General features: G+C 43.6%; 3 protein-coding genes across 5 annotated transcripts; 2 read left to right on the top strand and 1 right to left on the bottom strand.

The window, feature by feature from the left end:
* Positions 1-4559: 4559 nt before the first annotated feature.
* LOC147499533 (uncharacterized) lies at positions 4560-5159 on the bottom strand. The gene has a single exon (XM_086563494.1). The coding sequence runs from the start codon at positions 5157-5159 to the stop codon at positions 4560-4562; it is 600 nt and encodes a 199-aa protein (XP_086419620.1).
* Positions 5160-12378: 7219 nt separating this feature from the next.
* Positions 12379-16036, top strand: LOC147499532 (root phototropism protein 3-like). 3 transcript variants are annotated; one of them, XM_086561285.1, is made up of 4 exons: positions 12379-12900; positions 13017-13113; positions 13682-14806; positions 15331-16036. In XM_086561285.1, the coding sequence occupies exons 1-4, from the start codon at positions 12734-12736 to the stop codon at positions 15700-15702; spliced, it is 1761 nt and encodes a 586-aa protein (XP_086417411.1). In that variant the 5' UTR covers positions 12379-12733; the 3' UTR covers positions 15703-16036. The 3 variants fall into 3 exon arrangements, with proteins under 3 accessions (XP_086417411.1, XP_086417413.1, XP_086417412.1); XM_086561287.1 differs by having other exon boundaries at positions 13017-13171; XM_086561286.1 differs by having other exon boundaries at positions 12380-12900; positions 13017-13086.
* Positions 16037-17708: 1672 nt separating this feature from the next.
* On the top strand, positions 17709-19599 carry LOC147499531 (uncharacterized). Its single transcript, XM_086561288.1, has 2 exons — positions 17709-18606; positions 19109-19599. Exons 1-2 carry the CDS (start codon positions 18484-18486, stop codon positions 19355-19357), a joined length of 372 nt encoding a protein of 123 aa, XP_086417414.1. The 5' UTR covers positions 17709-18483; the 3' UTR covers positions 19358-19599.
* The last annotated feature ends 3193 nt before the right edge of the window (positions 19600-22792 follow it).

Here is a 22792-nt window from a genome sequence, read left to right as displayed (position 1 = left end):
CAACCGCGACACCGACATGGATGAGCTCGGGATCACTTCCATGCCGAGCCAACAAGAGAGTGGCCAAAAGATTAAGGAGGAGCATGGCGGCTTGTCAAAGAAGGCGACTTCTCCCCGAAGAAGCCCCATTTGCCGCACCCCCCGAGGTGGCGGTACCACTTTCGGAATCTGCTCGGTGATCGATGAGGCGCTGTCATAGTGGCCGAGGGGTGATAGGCGGCTGCTGCGGATGCCGCCCTCGAGGAGCCCGCCGAGTCAGTGATCTATGAAAGTGTTTAATTGTGTTTTGCTTGAAATGGCCTGTTTTGTGCCCTGGCCAGGCTTCTTTTGTTACCATTTGTAGTATTTCTGATACATTTTGTTTTATTTTTACTCTCTCTGGTTGAGGATAACTGATTGTGGATATACCATATATTTTGTCTTTGTGAATCCCAAGTGCCCTTGTCGGTACTCGATATCTGCATGACTTTAGCGATAATGATCCTCTCTCGTCGTCTTCACCCGTTTGGTCGGGAGCCTCGCTCCCTCTGCCCCATGTTCAGGTCGGGGCCCCGCCCTTGACCTCTACTCATGTCGGACCCCTTGTCTGCGGATAGAGGAAGCCTCTTCACTTCCCCTTGCCAGCATCTCATATCTTGTCCGGGGCGACTCCTCTCGCCCCGGCTCGCATGAGATCTCGCATCCGTCGTGGACACTCTCTTTGCCCCGACTGAGTTTTAGACCTCTCATCCTCGGAAGGCTCCCCCCTTCCGTTCCCTCTACTCTGAAGGCAGTAAAAATTCATGCGACATTAACCATCTTAAAAGTGCTAAAGTTTTATATATGTACAACTAGCTCATGCGGTTTCTGACCACTCCCATTACATTTACTCATGAAATTTTTAGTAGCCTTACATTCCACGGTTTTCAACCGCTCTCCCTTCAAGGTTCGCAGAACCTGTGGGTGCCGACCCACCCACCTCAATCACCACATAAGGCCCCTCCCATGTTGGACCCAACTTTCCCTCGCTCACCTTCTTGGTGTTTGGGGGTTACCGCCCATGATGCACGGGTCTCCCACCTTAAAGCTCCTAGGCTTCACCTTCTTGTTATGCTTTGCCGTTGGAGGCGGCGATGGTACTCTTCTAGTTGGATCTTGTAGCGGTGTCTCTTCTTTCTTGACTAGATTCATATCTCGGCGGGATGCCCCGGTTTGATCCATCCTCGGCGGTGAGGTTCTAGTAGTTCTTTGCCACCGATTCTGTTGGTATCGCGGCCTCAACACCATATGCTAAAGAAAGGGGTCTCCATTGTAGTGGTGGTCCGACATTGTCCGATATGCCCATAGTACATGGTTGAGCTCGTCGGCCCAGGACCCCTTCTTGCTTTCCAGCTTTCTCTTGAGATTGTTTAGTATGGTCTTGTTGGAGGACTCCCGCCCATTGCCCTCGGGTTTATGCGGGGCGAGAATCCCTACTTCACATGATAGGCCTGCAGAAAGCTCTTAACTCTCGATCCCGTGAACTGCGTTCCATTATCAGCAACGATAGCATACGGCAACCCGAAACGGCAAATGATATTCTCCCACAAGAACTTGATTACTTGGGCTTCCTTTACTACTTGCAGGGGCACGACTTCAATCCACTTTGTAAAGTAGTCTGTCGTGACCAACAGAAACCTCCTCTTACCTCGGGCCGTTGGCAGCGGCCCCACTATGTCGAGGGCCCACATTGCAAATGGCCATGGACTCGATACACGTCTGGCCGGCTTGGTTGGGGCCCATATCGGTTGAGAGAATCTTTGACATTTCTCACACTTTACGGGCGAATTCTACTGGCGTCTCTTTTCGTAATGCGGCCAAAGTAACCTTGTGTTAACAACCCGCGGTACCGTTGTCCGGCCATTGAATGGCTTCCCGCGATCTCCTCGCCGTCAGACTCATCGAAAGCACCTCTTGAGCCGCCTTCGCCCCAAACATTTCAACAGAGGCCGTTGAAGTTCGCTTCGATATAATTATCCTCGAATCGGTGTGTACCTCGAGGCGCTGTTCCAATCTCCGCCTTTCTTTAGGGTCTTTCACATCGACCCCCTCAAGAACCGCTTTGAGCGGACCCATCCATCCATCATCACCCTCCGCCGTGATCATTACCTCTAACCTTTCCTCGGGACTCGGCCTGCTCAATTTCCTTATCTCGATTGTCCTTTCCTCAGATCCTGGAATGGCGGCGGCCACGTAAGCCAGAGCATCGGCGTGGCGGTTCTCCCCACGGTTCGGATGGATGAATCGGATTTGGTTGAACCGAGGCCCAAGCCCGCGAGACTCCCAAATACCTTGCCATTCTAGGACATCGAGCCGCGAATCCTCCATTCGCCTGGCATACCACCAAATTGGAGTCGGAGTATACGGTGAGTTCTTTCACGCCCAGTTCCACTGCCATTCTCATGCCCGCGATCATAGCTTCATACTCCACCTCGTTATTTGACGCTGCAAAGCCCAATTTCATCGTCTGCTCTAACCTATTGTTCTCCGGAGTGACCAGTACCACGCCTATTCCGCTGCCAGCATCTGTTGCTGATCCATCGGCAAACACCCTCCAACCATTCCGTGCATCCCAGGGGTTCAGGCAATCCAGTTCCTCCTCTCTCTCGGGCTCCAAAACCATCTCCTCCCCCCATGTAGGATCCTCTGCAGGGAACTCCGCCAAGAATTCCGCATTTGCACGAGCCTTCTCCCATTTCCCTAACTTGATACTGAATCTCATATGAACTAAGCATCACGGCCCATTTCAGCATTCTCCCTGATTTTTCAGCCCTCAGAGCCTGCTTGAGGGGCAAGTTAGTCACCACAATTACTGCATGGGCTTCGAAATAGGGCTTCAGCTTCAGGGCCGAGAACACCAAGGCCAGGGCATACTTCTCTACTCGACTGTACCTAGTCTCTGTGTCTAATAAGGTTTTGCTCTGGAAGTACACTGGTATTTCTACTTTATCTACTATCCTAACGAGGACTGAGCTGATCGCATAATCTGTGACCCCCAAGTACAAAAATAATTTTTCTCCCACTTCGGGCCGCGACAACAACGGTGTTTCCTCTAAATAACTCTTAAGCCCCCGGAATGCCTCTTCGCACTCTGCTGTCCATTTGAAATATGTGGTGTTCCTCAATAGTCGATACAGTGGCCTACATTTATCGGATGACTTTGAGATAAATCTGTTGAGAGCTGCGACTCTACCTGCCAACCGCTGCACCTCCTTCACTGTCTGCGGCGACGGCATCTCCACCAGTGATCTTATCTGATCGGGGTTTGCCTCTATTCCCCGCTGCGCCACGATGTACCCCAGAAATTTCCCTGTGGTGACTCCAAATGTGCATTTCTCTGGATTGAGTTTCGGGTTATGGACTGCTTGGATTATATGGAACGTCTCCTCAACCCTCCGGTGCTCTAATTCTCGACATGCTTTTCTCCACCATATCATCGATGTATATCTCAATGCCCCGCCGGATCTTGCCTCAAACATTTTTCTCCCAACCGCTGGAGCGTAGCCCCGCGATTCTTCAACCCGAATGGCATCCTCGTTATAGCGGTATGTGCCTCCTTCCACCACGAATGATGTCTTTTCCCCGATCGGGACCATACATTCGCGACTGGTTGTACCCCATGGACGCATCCATAAATGAGAATATCTTTGAAGCCCGGGCCGTCCCGTCTACCAATTTCGCCCACTCGCGGCATAGGATAACTATCCTTCGGACACTCTAGGTTTACGTCCGTGAAGTCGACACACATTTGCACCTTCCCATTTTTCTTTGGGACCGCAACTATATTGGACAACCACTCCATGAACTCCACCTCTCTTATGATCCTGGCACTCTTTAGTCTGGCAACCTCTTCCCGGATTCCTTCCGCGTATTTAGCCCTCATTCCCCTCATCTTCTGTCTCACAGGCTTCGCGTCCTCCCTCATATGTAGGCGATGACATGCGAATCCCGGATCCAAGCCCGTAACATCCTCTATTCCCCAGGCGAATACGTCCTTGTTCTCCACCAAACATTGTACCAACTTAGTCTTCCACTCGCTCGTCAGCCTCGATCCAATCGACGTCAACTTCCCCTCTCCGCCCTCTCCCAGATCCACTATTTCTGTTTCATCTAAAGTCTTCGGAACCATCGCGCCTCTTCCGCCCCTTCCACGGCCCCGCACTGTAATTGCTATGCCGACCTCTTCCTGGGGTTCGCCGATCCACAACCCCGCTCCGCGGGACATCCTCTTAATTGTGTTCTCGGTGGTCGTTCTTGGAGGCCACCGATCTCCGCGGACCTCGTGATGTTCCCCGTAGGTAGTAGGGGAAGCGTATGACGATAATAAGTCGAGGGTACCTCTCATCTCATGTATCCATCTCCTCCCAAGGATCGGCGTTGTATTGGGATTGGGGAGTCAACCACCATAAATCTCGAGAACACCGTCCACGGACCGTTGTCACCGGCAAGCAAAAGTTCACCCATAGGCTCCTCGGACGGCTCCCATTGAACCCATACAAACCTGGTCCGGGGGCCTTAGTTGCCGGGTCCATCCCATCTCCTCAAGCTCCCTTGAACAGCAAATCCACGGCGCTGCCACAATCAATCAGGACTCTTTTGACCACATAATTACCCATTGCTACCGTGATGACTAGCACATCTTCATGCGGAGTATCCACGGTTCGGAGATCTGCATTGGAGAATGTAATCCCCTCTTCCCCGTTCGTCAGCTCCGTGCCGTAACTCTGCCCTCGGTGGGACTCATTGACTTGTTGAATGCTCGCTGTCCTCATGACCTTATCCCGGTGGGCATTGTGACTCAGTGCTTCCCCACTGAAGATAATGTTTATGGTTCCCAATATTCTTCCCGCGTTGGGCACCGGCTCCCTATTCTGTGGTTCCGCTACGAACTCCCTCATCACTCCCTTCTCAACTAATCTCTGAACCAACCATTTTAAGGCATAGCAGTCGTTTGTTCCATGATTGTGCACCTGGTGATATTCGCAGTATGGCTTGTTAGGCATTTCGGCAGGAAACGTTTGCGGCCCTTCATATCCCGGCACATTTTTTATCAACGGCAGTATCTCGCTCAACGGTCTCGCCAGGGGCACTTGCTCCACCTCGCGGTATGGCTTTTTCTCCCTCTGCTCCCTGCGTGCCATTTCTCTCCCCCTCTCCGACCGCGGTGTCTGACCGCGATACCTTTCCCCACCTCTGTCTTCTTGCGTTCCCTTCCTTTTTCTACTAATCACCAGAAGCGCCTTGGCTCCCCTCTTTGAGTCTTTTCATGATAGTGTCCTCGTTATCGATATACTTTCTACACGCGGATATAGCTCGTGCAATGTTGCAATCATTCTTCGCCACGGACTAATGTACCGCCGTCCCTGGTCGCAGCCCCCTCTTGAACGCTATTACCGCCGTCCTCTCATCCAGATTTTCCACTTTAAGTGTTTCCGCCTTGAAGCGACATAGGTACTCCCTGACTGATTCGGCAAACCTTTTGTCCGACATTAAATAAAGGCGCGATGTCTACCACCCTCCGCTTCTGATGTATAAAGTGATCAACAAATGCTTGCTCCAACTCTTGGAAATTGGTTATGCTCCTTGACGGCAACCGATAGTACCAGTCGGAAGCCCCCCCTTTAAGACTAGCGGGAACATCATACACCGCGCAGACCATCCGTGCCGCCTCTTGCGAGGAGAGGCATCATTACCGAAAGTGATGGATGTGATCTGCGGGTCTCCGCTCCGTCATATCTCTCAAATCTTGGCTGATTGAAGCATTTTGGCACCTCGGGCGTCCATATCGCGATCTGCCCGCCGGGTTGGGTAGTTCGATCCGCCACCACTGACCGGCGCTCGCCGTCGAACTTTCGTTTGCGAAGAAGATTAGCCTCCGGTCGTTGTTAATCATTTGTTGGACTTGCTCCATCGTTAATAATCGCCACCGGGTTGTCCACCGAGTCGGTCCCTCGTTCCTCCTCCTCTTCCACCTTTTCGTTCTCCGATTCCTCCCTTGTCTCTTCCCCGGACTCCTCCTCACTCTTCTTTCTTTCTCTCCTCAGCTCCTCGTTTTCTTCCCTCAGCCTTTCAATCTCCTCCCGCATAAGTCGAACTTCTTCTTCTCCCCTTCCTTCCCCTCGCTCTTCCCCTTCCTCCACCGCCGCTTCTGGCATTTGTTCTAGGACTCTTACCTTCCGAGGTCTACCCACCGCCTTCTTTGGTGCCATTTCTACGTTCCCCACAGACGGCGCCAAATGTTACAACCCTTTTTTTATTACAAGTACTATCCTCTAGCTCTTAGGCGCTTGTTACAACTCAAATCCCGTTCCTCTCACTATTTCTCCAACCTTCAGACACTATTCCTCTTTTTTCTCTGATGGCTGCCCCCCCTCTTTCTTCTCTTCACTTTCTCTTTATATCGGTTCCTTTCTTCATCCGGGCCCTCCACCTGTCCCTCCATCTCGCGGTCTCTTTCTCTCCGCGTGTAGGGTTTTCGTACTGCGACCACGTGACTTAGCAATGATCTAGTGCTCCACGGCATGCTATCTTTCGTTGACTCGGGCGCATCCTCCCTTTGATCCTTCGGGCCCCCATACTACCACTACAGAGAGAAATTCAGTTTCGGCTTGTGTGGAGAAGACAGAGCGCGCCCTGCGCCCTCCACAAGCCATTCTGGAGCGCACCCTATGCTCTTGCTTTGGACGAATCTTTTGGACATCGTCCAAAGCAAGAGCGTGCCCCACGCCCTCGATAGCACAATTCCGAGCGCGCCCCGCCCCCATGCCTATTTTGGCAGGATTCTATTTTTGTGAAACCGTGAGTTTTGCATTATATGTTTGGGTTTTTGGCAAAACCAAACACACAAGAGGCAGCACAAAAGTCAGAGAAAACCTAATCTTGAAAGTTATCAAGATTGAGAGATAACCTTTACAGAGATACAACCCTGTAAATAGATAAAAGTGATTTAGTAAGGTGAGAGACTGAAATGAGAGATTATAATCTTCCTTCCCACTTTATAAAAAACTAGCTTTTGTGGAAGTAGGCACTATTGACCGAACCACGGTATATCTTTGTGTTGTGGTATGTGTTTAATTCTGCTTTATATTATTATCTATTATTAATAGTTGTTTAGCGAGTTAGGCATGTTAGCATATGTTGTAGTTGATATTTAGAATTTGTCTGAGTTGAATTGTGTTCAAATACAAGTTATTTGTGTAGTGGGGGAATCGATTGGTATTTGTATAAACCCCAACAAGTGGTATTAGAGCCAAGTTAGATTAGCCTAGGGTGTTATCCAAATCTTGGTCGGAACGTGTTTGACAAAATTCCTGAGAAAAGATTTGAGTTTAAATAACTTGTAGAAATGGACCATTCCATGAACACTCGCATGACGAGTCTGAATAGGAATAACTACACCATGTGGAAAGCCAGGTTGGAAGACTTGCTCTATTGCGAGGACCTGGCACAACCCATTGAGAATGGGGGAGTAAAACCCGATACAGTATCCGATGCCGATTGGAAGACGCTTGATGAAAAAGCAATTGGGTGCATTAGACAACGAATTGACAACAATGTAATCAGCCTTGTATCCCAAGAGACCACAACTTTCAGCCTGTGGAAGACTTTAGAAGACCTCAACGAGAAGACAAGAAATGACGCACAGAATAGCTCCGGCCTGTCACTCAGAGATCTTTGTTACAAAAAAGCAAGAGAGAGACAAAAGTAGAAAACCATCTCATTCTAGAAGTGAGGACAAAAGAAAATCTAGGAGCACGAGTAGACCTCCTAAGAAAGACTTGTCGTGCAATCATTGCGGTATCCATGGCTACTTCAAATATGAATGCATAGAATTGAAGAGGGATGAGAAGACTAGTACCATACATAATGACAAGTTAGAGTTGAAAGAAAGCACCATTGGTCGAGACACCACAGATATCTCTTCAGAAGGTGAAGTAGGAATTGTGTCAGATGGTGATGAGTTATGATTGAGCACTTCATGCAAGGGTACAGAGTGGGTGGTAGATACAGGTGCTTCTTACCACATCACACCCCATAAGAGTTTCTTCACTACCTACAAATCTGGTGATTTTGGTGAGGTGAAGATGGGCAACAGTGGTATCTTAAATATTATAGGCATTGGAGATGTTCATGTAGAAACCAATGTCGGCTGCACTTTGACACTCAATGATGTAAGACATGTCCCTAACATTCGGCTAAGCCTAATTTCGGCTGGAAAATTAGATGACGATGGCTTTGTAAACTCGTTTGGTAACGGGGTATGGAAACTGAGTAGATGTTCTATTGTAGCAGCCAGAGGGAAGAAAACTTGCTCTTTTTACAAAACACAGGCTAGTTTGTGTAAAGCAGAAGTGAATGCGGCGGAAGAAGCTTCCTCCGAACTGTGGCACAAGAGACTGTGTCATATGGACATAAAAGGGATAGAAGTTCTTGTTAAGCAAAAGGCATTGCCAGACATCAAAGGTACACATTTAAATGCATGTACTCATTGTTTGGTAGGAAAGCAACACAGGGTGTCTTTCCAAAGATTCCCATCTCACAGAAAGGACAATGTCCTTAAACTAGTGCACACAGACCTATGTGGTCCAATAAAAGTGAAGTCCCATAGGGGAGCTTCATACTTCGTGACCTTCATTGATGATGCGTCAAGAAAGATATGGGCTTATAGTTTGAAGACCAAGGATGAAGTACTTGGCGTGTTTGAGAAATTCCACAGCATGGTGGAAAGAGAGACTGGGAAGGTGTTGAAGTGTATTCGCTCAGATAATGGGGGTGAGTACATTAGGCCATTTGAAGAGTATTGCCAGAGTCATGAGATTTCGTCATGTCGCAGCGCGGCTCCCAAGACACCGCAACAGAATGGAATAGCAGAGAGAATGAACCGTACCATTGTAGAGAGGATGAGATGAATGCTATCTCACTTTAAGCTACCTAGAACCTACTGGGTAGAAGAAATGCGTACAGCCATGCATGTGATCAACTTATTGCCGTCAAAGTCTCTGAATAGTAATTATTCAGATAGAGTATGGTCAGACAGAGATGTTGATTATGGATACTTGAGGGTATTTGGGTGCATGACATTTGTGCATATTTCAAAGGATGAAAGATCCAAACTTGATGACAAAGCCAAGCAGTGCATTTTTCTGGGTTATGGAAATGAAAAGTTTGGTTACAAACTCTATGATCCGATTAACAATAAGGTAATCTGAAGTCGAGATGTTGTGTTCCTGGAAGACCAAACCATAGCAGACTTTGAGGAAGGTGAGAAGCTACAGGCTTTCACCAATGATCTTGTTGATTCAGAACCAGAAGTTCCTACTGTGGAACGTGTAGAAGGCATTGAGAATGCAAAGAACCATGAGTTTGAAGCTCATGATGAGAATCCTATTGCTCATAATGCAGATGAAGTGCATGAACCACCACCTAGAGCAACCAGAAGTGCATCTTCCTGAGGCACCAGCAGATGGGGCAAGGAAGTCAAACAGAGAGAGACTAGCTTCAACCAAGTATCCACCACATACGTATGTTCTACTATCGGATGGTGGATAACCTATGTACTATCAAGAGACACTTGAAGGTACAGACAAAGAAAAGTGGTTGAAGGTCATGCATGACGAGATGGATTCTTTGCATAATAATCACACTTATGAGTTAGTTTAGAAACTGTAAGGACGAAAAATTCTCAAGAATAAATGGATATACAAAGTCAAGCACGAGGAGAACAATCCTCACCCAAGGCACAAAGCTCGCCTTGTTGTGAAGGGATTTGGTCAAAGAAAAGGTATTGACTTTGATGAGATTTTCTCTCCTATAGTGAAGTTATCTTCTATCCAGGTGGTATTGGGTATGACCGCAAATATGAACCTAGAGATTGAGCAGCTAGATGTTAAGACAGTCTTTCTTCATGGAGACTTTGAAGAAGATGTCTACATGGACCAGCCAGAGGGGTTTGAGGTCAAAGGCAAAGAGCACCTAGTATGCAAGCTGATAAAGAGCTTGTATGGGTTAAAGCAGGCACTGAGACAGTGGTACATAAAGTTTGATTCTTTTATGGCCAAGCAAGGATACAAGAAGTCTGCTTCCGATCATTATGTGTTTGTTCAGAGATTTCCAGATGGGGATTTCATAGTGCTATTGTTGTATGTGGATGATATGTTGATAGTTGACCTAAACATCAACAAGATATCCAAGCTGAAGAAAGACTTGAGTAAGTCCTTTGAGATGAAGGATTTGGGTCAAGCAAAGTAAATATTTGGGATGCGGATCACTCGTGATAGAAAGAGTGGATGTTGAATCTCTTCAACACATTGAGAAGGTGTTGAAGAGATTCAACATGGATCAAGCGAAGCCAATCAGCTGTCCGCTTGGTGGCCAGTTCCGCATGACCAAAGAGATGTCTCCAAAGGGTGAGCATGAGCAGAGTCGGATGGAAAAAGATTCCTTATGCATGCATCCGCACGGGTTTTGATGTATGTAATAGTGTGTACAAGACCGGATATTGCTTTTGAATAATTGGCGCAACCAAGCCATTTTCTATCAAATCCGGTAAGGAGTATTGGGAAGGTGTTAAGTGGATATTGAGATATCTCATGTCGTATAAAACTTCCAAATCGTGTTTGTGCTTTAGTGGAAGTAAGCCCATTTACTTGAATTTGTATGTTATTAAAAGTCAACCACATATACACCGATTATCAAATAACCGGCTTTATATTCGATTCCATAACTTGGGGGACGGGGATGTTATTTCGATGAAGTCCAGTCCACCTCGGTTATCACGGTTACTTTTATTCAGGGCTATGAAAGCGGTTTCTTGGCAATCAAAGTTACCTAAGTATGTTGCCCTCTCCACATTGCCATCTTTGAAAGTATATTGCAACCACCGAAAGTGTTGCAAAGAGATGCTATGGATGAAGAGGTTCTTCGACCCTAACTAGGCCTAAAATTTAAAAAAAGCGAAGTCCAGTAGATACCGCAGGGTTTGTAGTTAAATGTGACGGTCGAGTGCCATCCATTTGAGCAAGAATCGAAGTTTCCATTCTAGATCCAAATCCAACATATATGCGTTATCATCGATTCCAAACAAGAAGTACTTCGAAGACAAGCATTTGTGTATCGAGAAGATCCATACCGCACAAGAACGGGTGGATATGATGACCAAAGTCTTACCGAAAAGGTAAGTTTGATGTTCTTTGTGCTACCCGGAAATGGTAGCGGACTTCATCCCGTTGATTTGGAAATTGCATGAGGTATCCCCCATTCACTATTCGACAGAGGGGAGATTGTTGGAGTTATCCCTCATATGAGGAGAAGAGAGAAATTCGGTTTTTAAACCGAATTTCAGCCATTGTGGAGAAGACAAGAGTTGCAGCCCTGCCTCCATGAAGCCAGCCCACCAACCGAGTTCGCGCCGACTCCAAGCTTAACATTGAAAAATCCGAAATTAAAGTGAAAACCCAATACAACATCGTCGACAGGCAAAAAGCGCCCGCACCCTCGTATAAAAAAAAAAGCATTAATTCGAAGGCCCGCCATGTCTATTTTAGCAAGATTCTATTTTTGCGGAACTGCGAGTTTTGCATTATATGTTTGGGTTTTTGGCAAAACCAAACACATGAGAGGCAGCACAAAAGTCAAAGAAAACCCAATCTTGAAAGCTAGCTATCAAGATTGAGAGATAACATTTACAGAGATACAACCTTGTAAAGAGATAAGAGTGATCTAGTAAGGTGAGAGACTGAAAAGAGATATTGTAATCTTCCTTCCCACTTTATAAAAGACTAGCTCTTGTGAAAGTAAGCACCATTAGCCAAACCACGATATATCTTTGTGTTGTGGTATGCGTTTAATTCTGTTTTACATTATTATCTGTTGTTAATAGTTGTTTAGCGAGTTGGGCATGTTAGCATAAGTTGTAGTTGATATTTAGAATTTGTCTGGAGTTGAATTGTGTTCAAATACAAATTATCTGTGTAGTAGGAGAATCGATTGGTATTAGTATAAACCCCAACAATGACCTCACCATCCAGTCAACAACTTCAACTAAAGCTCGGAAGTAGGATTGTCCATTATTCCATACTTATACCGTCTTGTTTTCTATTTCAATCATATGGTATCATTTTATGACCATCCATACATTCCGCCTAAAGAATGTTTAAGTACATACGCGTGTAGATATGTACACAAAGACGTCACACAGGTATATAGCAATGAACTTCTCCTGCTTGAAAATGCTGTAATCAGTGGTGGTTATGCCATTATGACGTTGGCCCCTTTGTCTCCTCATATTACTTGATGTGTGGCCAAATTTGAATGAACCATCACCTCGTGACATGCTGCAATTTAACCACTAGGCATACATTTTCAGTCCCTCTCACGATAGCAACATCAAAATTCTAGGTGCACTAAGTCATCTGCTATACTTGTCAGAAATCTATTGGATCAACCCTCACATCTTGATTGGTGGTATATTACTTTGATATGGATCGGAGTAGCACTAGCATTTCTCATTAAAATGTTATATCCATTATCTGAATCAAAGTTAGAAGCTACTCATAGTGTAGCTATTTTGTGAGGAGAAAGCTCTCAGATGAATTGCTATGAATTGCTGAAGTTGGCTGAAATACAAGTCAACGATTTGACAAGAGTATGATGTTTCTTCTGCTAACATGGACATGATATTTTCCTAGGGAAATATAATAGATAGAGCTACTGGTTTATGTTGTTCCCACACAAAACGAGGCTAACAATGAAAAGAGCAGGCCTTAACCAACTCAGTCGAAGTTGTCGTCCGTCAGTATATGGTAGGAGGCGCAATCATTGTGTCATTGTCCCTGCAAAGGTGGGAAGAATTTCAAACGCACTAGAAAGAAGAGAACACACCTGGTACTCTCTTTCTATCACATCTTTGTTTTCCAATGTGTTCAAAAATTTAGCACATAACTATATGTATATGCAGAACAGAAGTGCGATGAGTTAAAAATGGCTTTTATGCTATGCAGGTTTGTTCGGACAAATGATGTGAGTGATCTAACAGTAATTGTGGGAGAGGATAGTTTTCACTTGCACAAGGTGCACCTCCATGCCCCTTCCTTCCAGGTTTTGTAAGAAATGTCGGATATGATGATGAGTTCAGTATACTTGCTCTGTCCATTTGGTAACCTTCGTTACCATGTAACTTAATTGGTATTAAAACGATTTTTCCCATACTAAATATATAAGTTTCAGGAACAATTTTAAGAAACGTGTATATCTTACCTGGTCCATAAATTTCTTTTATGACTATTTCAGTTAATATAAAGCACAACAGAGACAGATTATAACAGAACATTCTAGTAGTACAAAAGTTATAAGAAGTAATGCATACATTGATGACTTGCTATGCTCACTGTGAAAGTGTGAATTACTAGCCAGCTCAAGCTAGTAAAAAGGGTTTCCACTCTTACTTGAGTTTTAAGTTTAAGACGTACATTGTTTTGATACATGTTGAAAAATATCAATGACTTAAGATTCCAGATTTCATTTAAAAATCTAAGGTGTGTCATTGGTTAGTTAGCTCTGACATGATAAAGTTAGCACCATTGTAAGTTTTATATTCATACTGCTCTGCAGATGATTCCTTAACTCCTCTCTCTCCCCTTCTTGTTGAGATTTGTCTTCCTTTCAGATTCCTATGCTCTCAAAAAGTGGATACTTGAATAAGTTGGTATTCAACAGAATGAACAATGAAGCAGCAGATTCCTCCATCAGCATGCACATAGACAACCTTCCTGGTGGGTGCCAAATCTTCCAGCTTGTTGTCAAATTCTGCTATGGAGTGGCAGTTGACCTAACAGCAACCAACGTTGCGCCTCTGTACTGTGCGGCATATTTTCTAGAGATGACAGAAGATTTTGGACATGGAAACCTCATTTCCAAGGCACAAGCATTTCTCAGCTTTATCATATTTTCCTCATGGAGAGACACATTTAACATATTCACGAGTTGTGAGGATGTCTCCTTTTGGGCCCAAGAGTTAGGTATTGTCAAACAATGTTCAGAATCAATAGCTTGGAAGGCTTGTTTAGATCCCCAAGCAATTGGCAGGGTTGTTAATGATGATGAATTGTGCTTCAAAATTCTAACTAACAACAACAACTCAAAAAATAAGGATGGTGGTGCTAGTGAAATTGTTGAAGAATGTTGGTGGTTCAAAGATGTTTCAGTCCTTAGAATCGATCACTTTGTTGAGGCCATATGTGCAATTAAGACGAAGGGAGCAACACCAAGATTAGTTGGAAATTGCATTGCATATTGGACTTCAAAGTGGCTACAGAAATTCAAACTTCATTCTGATAGTAGAGAGGCACATAGAGATACAATTGAAAGCTTGATTAGAGTACTTCCAAATGAAAAGAATTCTGTATGTTGCAATTTCCTACTTCACCTTCTCAAGGCTGGGTGGATGTTGAACATCGACCATGAACTAACAACAGAGTTAGAAAAAAGGGTGGCTATGATGTTGGAGTGTTGTTGTGCAGGAGATCTCATCGTTAAAAATTATAGAGAAAATGACACAGTTTATGATGTGAGCTTGGTCATCCGGGTGGTACAAGCTTATGCAACACATTTTACAAGAGATCTAACTTCAGGAATGCGTTTAGCAGCGACAGTAGTGGATGACTACTTAGCTCTAGTGGCAAGGGATGACATGCTTTCAGTCAAAGCTTTCCAGTTACTTGTGGAGGCATTGCCTGCAGATGCCCGCCACTGCAATGACAAACTGTATAGAGCCATAGATATGTACCTCAAGGTAGCTTTCCTTCCTAATAATAGGATTCGACCTATAATATCAGTATCTCTTATATATCTTCAAACATTTCTATTACTTGTATAGCTTTTTCGACCATCCTTCAGCTGAAAAGCATGTGAGGTGAAGCCCTACGCCTATAGTGACTGGAGTTTGGTTCACTATTGATAGAGTTTTGGGCTGGACAGAGTAAATGTAGTGTCCCTAAAAGATGCCCTTAGATATATGTCTAACGACTTTTCATTTTATTGATGAACTTAAAAACAAGCTTATTAGACCTGATTACCTGAATATCTGATAAGTGAAACTTAGAATCCAAGCCTTAAGGCCTGGCACCATGTTTGTTAATCAACTGAAGCTAAGGGCTTGTGGCAGCTGTGAGTTCTGACGAATATTCATCCGATGATGGTAGTATGGGACTAGGCTTGATACTCCAAATTCATCAACTTATCAATGTATACTAGCTTAGCATACTACTTCCTTTGAACTTGTAGAGTATGTAAGTAATGCAACCCTGGATAGTGCAGGCACACCCTAAACTGACAGAAGAGGATAGAAGAATTGTGAGTAGAGCCATGGAATATCATAAGCTATCAAAAGAAGCACGTGAGCACGCAATGAAGAATGACCGGTTACCTCTGAATATAGTTGCTCGTTTGACCCTTTCGGAACAAGTAAATGCTACAAAATCTATATTATCCAATAATTTGAAGTATCGGAGATCAGAATCTGAGGAAACTGTTAGAGCAACACGAGGAATTGATAATAGTAGATGGTTCAAATATCACAAAAAACTACAAATGATGAAGGCAGAGGTTGAGAAGATGAAGCTGCAGGTTTGTAGCTTGCAAGTTTGTAAAGTGGAGCTCCAAAGGCAAATGAGAATAGCCCCAAAATAAATTAAAGAATGTGTCAGAGAAATTGGAATACGATGTCTTGATTTTTCTTTGGCCGGCCATGGAAGAACCTCCATAACTCAGGTTACGTGAGCTATGCCATGTACAGCTTTCAAAAGTGAATACAGTACTTGTGCAGATTTGATAATATGAGTTCGCAGAGCAAGACTACAACATTGTTACAAGTATCTATGATAGAGGAAGCTGCATATGTAGTGCTATACTGTGTCACCTGTGCCAAACATAACTGAATCGCGTTTCTCATTTCAGTTATGTTCAAGCAATGTTTTCTGAGACTTTCAAAGTAAGAATATAATAAGCATCGAGTTTTATAGTACCATCGATGCCAAACATAACTGAATCACATTCCTCAATTCAGTTATGTTCAAGCCATGTTCTCTGAGAGTTTCAAATTAAGAATATATCAACTACGAGTTTTGCTCACTAGGAAGGGTAACACGGTTTTACATGATAATAATAAAATGGCCAATTGATATGATTCTTAAAGTTGTTCTTTGGGATATTACAATGTTCGTTAATCATAATAGCCTAACAGTACATCTTTGACCGGAAATTAATTGCAAACATCACCTTTGTTTACTTACCGATGTCAATTTATGGGAGTGCCAACCAAACATATCACACGTTATAGGAAATAGTCAAATGAATGGCACATTGGCGTGCAGAGATTGACGGGAGACGGACTGATAGTTTTTTCTTTATTGTTTCCAAGAGACGGACATCCTCACTTGTGGAGTTGTTGGTGTGTCTACAAAAAGCTGTCATCAAATTAAAGTGAGAAATAATTATCTGCATCTGAAAATTTGTATAATCTTAGACTTGAGTGAGTCTGGTGTGAACCAAGTTTTAGTCTCAAGAAATATCCCGTGAGAAGTCTAATACTTGAAGAATTACTTCACACATGCATAGTTACTAAAGATGCATAGGACAATAATGATTTTCAACAGCATGGTTGTGATCAGGCTGGAATCATTCACCAGGTTCTTAAAATGTCGGCCACATCTTTGGTGGTTGTACTTTTAATACCGTGTCCTAGAAATGCACCTGATAACGGGGAAAAAAAAGAGAGAAAAGAAAGAAAAAAAGGTATGCGGTCACTTAAAATGAAATTGATTCCGTATGTTCAGGACATCTACAGGCACAGTTCAAAGCCATTAGACTGGTCGATCTTTTGTAATGAAGACTGATTGACCAGATAGCCCGTGAAGAGTAATGTTCTATCAGAATTTCAATCCGGGGACACTTGAATTAACAGTAGCTTCTTATAGAATGAGCTGAGGAACAAATTTATTGAGCCTATCTCCACTGAGATAAGTCCTTGAAATTATTATCTCGCGACATATGAAAATGGAGATCACTTATTATGGCACCACAGCATCTAAGATATAACCACTAATCAATATCTTGTGGTCCCTTTATAAACTAATGATCAATATCTTGTGGTCTTTTTCAACTAGTAACTGTTTGTTTGAAGCACCAAAAAGTCTCACCACCTCCCCTGCCTCTCTACTACTCAACCCCAACAAATCAGGAAGAAAATATCGCTAATTGTTTAACAGACTAATATACTTTTGCTTTTTGAGTAGTCATTAAGACTGATATATGCTTCATGATGGGTGTCAATGAGTGAGGGTCCATTTGCCAGCAACCATTCCGTGTGGACCAAATGGCATCAATTATACAAACTCTTTCCAATTCAAGCATTACTGAAAAAGTAGTATATATCAATTGTACTAGTTGATGAAGAGTGAAGAGTACTAAGAAAGTGAACGTAATGAAAGCAGAAATAGTGTGACAAAAGATGCTAATATAGTAGCAGTGCAATACGCCAATACGCCCTACCTTTCTCTTCATTGAATTTATATTTCTTAAAGGTTTCTTGCAATGCGAGATCTTGATGAAACAAAACACTTTTCTGACCACCATCGTATGCTTAGTAAGAGTGGGGACTATTCTGTGATTATGGCTTTGTTATAATAATTTCGTATGGAACCTGATAATAGTCATCAATGTGCGGATAACTGCTCATGTGGGCTATTTAACTATTTTGCACAAGATGGATATCCATGTCAGCTAGCACTCTAGCAGTCTCCCTTTGTTTGAGAACTTGAGCTAGCGGTGAACTGGTGAACGGATGTTAGAATTGTGGTTACTATTATCTTTTATGTCGTTGGGCGATGCGCATTTGCCAATTTGCCTCTAAACATTTTGTTTAGTGCAATATGCATGGATCCATCACTTCATTTCCTAATGAAGATCAGATGGTGTTACTTTGACAGTTTGACTTCCCACATCTTGTGACCAAATTATCCACAAAACTGAAAAGTTTGATTGTTGACGTGGAGGGAACAGTACCTTTCCCTATATCTAGGGCAGCTAGTGTAAATCTGAAGAATGAAAAAGGAAAAAAAGGAGAAAATATATGGAGAAAGAGAAAGGTCTCTAGCTAGCATTCACAACCATGTGTATAAGGGATGTGAAGTCTATCTTTGAGTAGATATCTTGCACTGGGTTCTTGCCAGCAGCCCCTCATCTCTTACCCAACAGGATAACATCATAATACACTTCATGACTTTTGTGTGGTGGGTCTTAGACAGATTGGCAAACTGCCACTTTGACCCCACACCAACCCATAACCTCTAACTCTCCCATCCCTCAACTTTTCCTATTAAAACCCTTTACTATCCATTCCAAGAAAATTTGTATGACTCACTAGCTAGTCACTAGAACACAAGCTCTTTTGTCTGTGAAGATAGAGTTCAGATGGAAGTTGCCATGGAACTTGATGATGATCTGTTCTTTGCTGATTTAAGCAAGCAAATCTCTCTTCTTATCATGGACGACGACGAGGATCCCCTCATACATTGTCCATCAGTTGCTTTCCAGGTTTCCCTTCCTTGTCCATTCTTCTTCATACTTCAGATAGAAACACAATGGCTTTGTAAACTAGTTGGTTACTAGTGGGCACTGGGTTTGTGTAATGGCTTGTATATTACACTTCCAAGAGGTCGTTTTGAGCTATATACCTCTTGTGAAGATGAAAGGGTATTTATTGGTCCTTATAAGCTGATTCTGCGTGTTGCCTAGCACCCCGGCATAGACCCCCCACTAGCTAATTAGCTAGGGAATAGTTTTTCCTTTTTTCACTTACAAATATGTGTGTTTACGTGTTGCACACGTCTTTTAGTACCGAACACCAACACTAATTCTATAAGAACTAGTCGTTAAAGTGACCTCGCGCGTTCACCTGAATAAATAATGGCTCATTAGTTGGTAACTAGTCATCATGAAGTATTACCCTAGCAATCACTTCTAAAGTTGTAATTAAGTATGACGAAAATGCACTAACATAATGGTATATGGAACTAACTCTGTTTACAATTATCAGGCTTTCTCAAGAGCATATCATCCTACTGCACCATCTCAGTTAATGTCCGAACAAGCTTGCCGAAGAGAAAGCAAGGGTACAGGAGTTTTCATTCCTCGTTCATCTATGCCCAGAAGGAAAAATCGGCAGGGGAAATCTGCTTCATTCAACAACAAATCCTACAAGCAACCAGATAGATCGAGAAGTATTTCTAACATAAGCTATACTAATGACACATCTAGTAACTACTGCACCTCAAAAAAATGTTAGGCAACAGGATGCTTATGAGGTACATAATTATTGCTCAATAATTGTTCTACTGATGGACTGGTGTTAAAGTGTTATGCTTCTATCTGATAGTGATTTATGTACATGAAAGACTATTCAATATTTTTTTATGAATGTGGGGGGTGTCACCAAAGGTTTGTACATCTTCTTGTCATGGTATATGGAATGTACGGTTGGTATTGATAAAGATTAAAGATAATGGATAAGCTTAATTTGCTTCTCAATTGTCCCTCGATCTACTTTTCTTTCTTCTCTGACATATGTATGTCTGACCTTGCAAGTTAAAATAGTAGATTTCTCTTGCAGAATGTATATATTTTATCTTTCTTCTCAACTACACAAGTCATAATCATATAGAAAAGAAACAATAAATAAATGTTGTTGTACTCAAGTCTATAGAATTTGCTCCAATAATTTGGAATATATTCAAAAAATATATTAGGAATCACCTGTCCAGCTACAAGGTGCAAATGACAGTATGACACCAGTTGCAAATTGCAATCCAGCCTAAAAGAAAAGAAGCGTACCTTCATGGTCACCGGATTCTAAATAAGGGCCCCATGTACATGCAATCCTATTTGATGTTTCAAACTTCTAGCTGCTCTCCAGTCAAGAATGCATTCAAATCCCAGCATCAATGGAAATTTTTATTCCGATCCCTACGTTGAGAAAATGCAACAAATAATAATTAGTGGAAATTCTGAAGAACATCCAGGTCATGCTTGATGGCCAATGTATTTTTATTAGTTTTACCTTTAAAGCAAGAATATGCATAGTCTCTTTTATGAAGGGAAATACTTTATGCCTACTGTTTTTCTCTACTTTTTGTGGTTGGTGCTGCTCGATCACACAAACATGTCAGAAGCAGTTTGTTCTTTTCTGTTTATGTATAATGCATATATAATTTCCATTATACATTATAAACAGCCCTAGGAAAACAAACAAGATGTATCAGGACAATCATGTTCGAAGCAGTTTGTTCTTTTCTGTTTATGTATAATGCATATATAATTTCCATTATACATTATAAACAGCCCTAGGAAAACAAACAAGATGTATCAGGACAATCTCATCTGAAACTGAAATTTACAAATAGGATAAGTGTGTTTTGGTTTCCTTAAAACTGTATGAGTTATGCAAAGAGGCCGTACTAGCAAAACAAACCTTACTAAAGCAGAAAAAAACAAGCTAAGCTAACGAATATGAGTAGTATGGAGGTTGGGAAATCTAGTACTACCACGTTGTAAGTGTAGCATTTGAAACATTCAAGTGTATTATTTTCCCAGCATTGGATTTTGTGGGCTCCCTTCATTTGGATCTTTGAAGATGCACTCACAAGCTCTTGCTTCATAAAGTTAGGACCACTGGACCCTCAATTGCACCAAATCCAAAGAAATGAAAATCTGTTAAACTCTCGTTTGAACTCTTTCAGGAGATAATGATATTATATTCCTAGACGACACGAAGCATACAACTAGTCTATCTCAAAGCGCGCATCCTAACTAGTTCTGGCTATTGAAGAAAAGGGACCTAATATAGTAGAGTGCAAGTACTATGTAACGGAGTGATATCCCCCTAGGAATATCAGGCGCATATTCAGCACGGTGGAAATATCACACCGACCTGGGGAACCAGATCGCACCTGTAAGCTAAGAGAACGTTCTAGCCGACGGTTAAGCCCCGTCGTGAACCGGGCTATAGCGTGACTCGGCTTTGCCTTCTAGAAGCAATCATGAACAAAGAGGCACATGCGGATCATCTTTGCTTCGACTCCCGACCGACCCTTTGCAAACCCAAGCTACTTGCCCGGACTACTAATTTCCATCATCATCACAGCCAGACCTATAAGGGCCGGGTCATGCGCCTCCTTGATCTAGACCCCGCGTTGGTGATGCACTTTACACGTGGTGAGCGAGGATTCATTCTGAACATCTATAAATACCCCTCCCATGAACTACGCCAAACCTGATTTTTCTCTCCCTCAAAAAATCGAGAGCAAGATACGTAGGCAGTTCGCTCCTAAGCCGAACTCCGTCCCCATAATATCCCTTTTCAGTTCCCATCCAACTGTATTTGTAAAGGAAAGCTGAATCACGCCTTTACATTGGCGCCATCTTTGGTCTCGATTACTTGAGACATCATCTTCACACAAACCAAACGAACCAAACACCAAAAACAAAATATCTTAAGCCCACGAAGCATGGCAAGCCTCGAAGCTCAAGTTGAGCCCTGCAAACCCGGTTAAAGCAACGATGAGAGCATTTCCTTGCTTTCGGGCAAGAAAATGCTCTTCTTGCACAACAAGTTCATTTCAACAACGAGCCGGTGATGCGTCGCTAAGAACGGCATCAACAAAGTTAATCAACAGATTAATGAGTTGTCGCAGCGGATCGACGAGGCTTTGAATACGCAAAGACGCATCGTCGGATCGTTCGAGAAAATGCTCAAGGCGCATTTGCGCTCCCCGTTCACCCGAGAGGTACTTTCGGTAAACCCTCTCCTCAAGATTTTGTCCGACCACGTTTCCCGATATGCGATGGCGGCACATGCCCGACCAACATGTAGCCCGCTACATTCAAAGCTGGCCCCTTTCTGACTCCCGAGTTTGACCATCTTCAGCATCGGCTCTTTCCGCCAACCTCAAAGATGGCCCGCTTGATTGGTTCTTTTCACTTTCAAGTCGGATTCAATCAAAACTTTCGGCGGCTTCAGCGATCGTTTTGTCGACCGGTATGTGCACAAGCGGGCGTAAAAAGCGATCTGGATTCACTCTTCCAGCTATCATTTGGAGAGAATGAAACCATTCGCCAGTTCCTAGGTCGGTTCAAAGCCCGGCTGTTATGCATGAAAAGTGGCCTCAAAGAGTCTTTTGCCCATTGCTGGCATTCTCAGCGCTGTCGGGTGCGTAACACAGACCTCTCCAGGTCGCTGATGAGGTCGCGCCCAGAAACCCTATCAGAGCTGTATGCTCGGGTTGACAAGTATATCAAGCAGCAAGAAGGTTTGCAACATCACGGTCTATCAAACGACCAAGAAGTCGCGGCAATCTCTGATGACACTCCACCTGCCAAAAAACGGCCCAGGTCGCAAGCACCCAAATCAGGCAACCGCTTGGATAACAACAGAGAGTTCGCTGTCCTAACACGCTCCCGGCTACATCTTGGAAAAATCAAGCGAGCCTCATCTTCTAGCCTTGCGTCACGACAACCAGCAGAGACCGACGACATGCCTGCTATTGCATTCCACAAAGCAAAATGTCGAGACCAACGCTTTGGTTGGGGGCTCAAACATTATCTCCAAGATCTCATTGGGCCGGACGGATAAAAGCGGTACACCAACATGGCCGACTTGTGCCACAAGCTTATGGCGACGAGTCGCGTAGCAGATCTCCACCCTAGCGGGAAGCCAAAAGCGTCA

The sequence above is a fragment of the Coptis chinensis genome, chromosome 5 (assembly GCF_015680905.1).
Source record: "Coptis chinensis isolate HL-2020 chromosome 5, ASM1568090v1, whole genome shotgun sequence".
NCBI classification, from domain to species: domain Eukaryota; kingdom Viridiplantae; phylum Streptophyta; class Magnoliopsida; order Ranunculales; family Ranunculaceae; genus Coptis; species Coptis chinensis.
The sequence above is the reverse complement of the archived record's forward strand: the minus strand, read 5'-3'. Positions and strand labels throughout refer to the sequence as shown.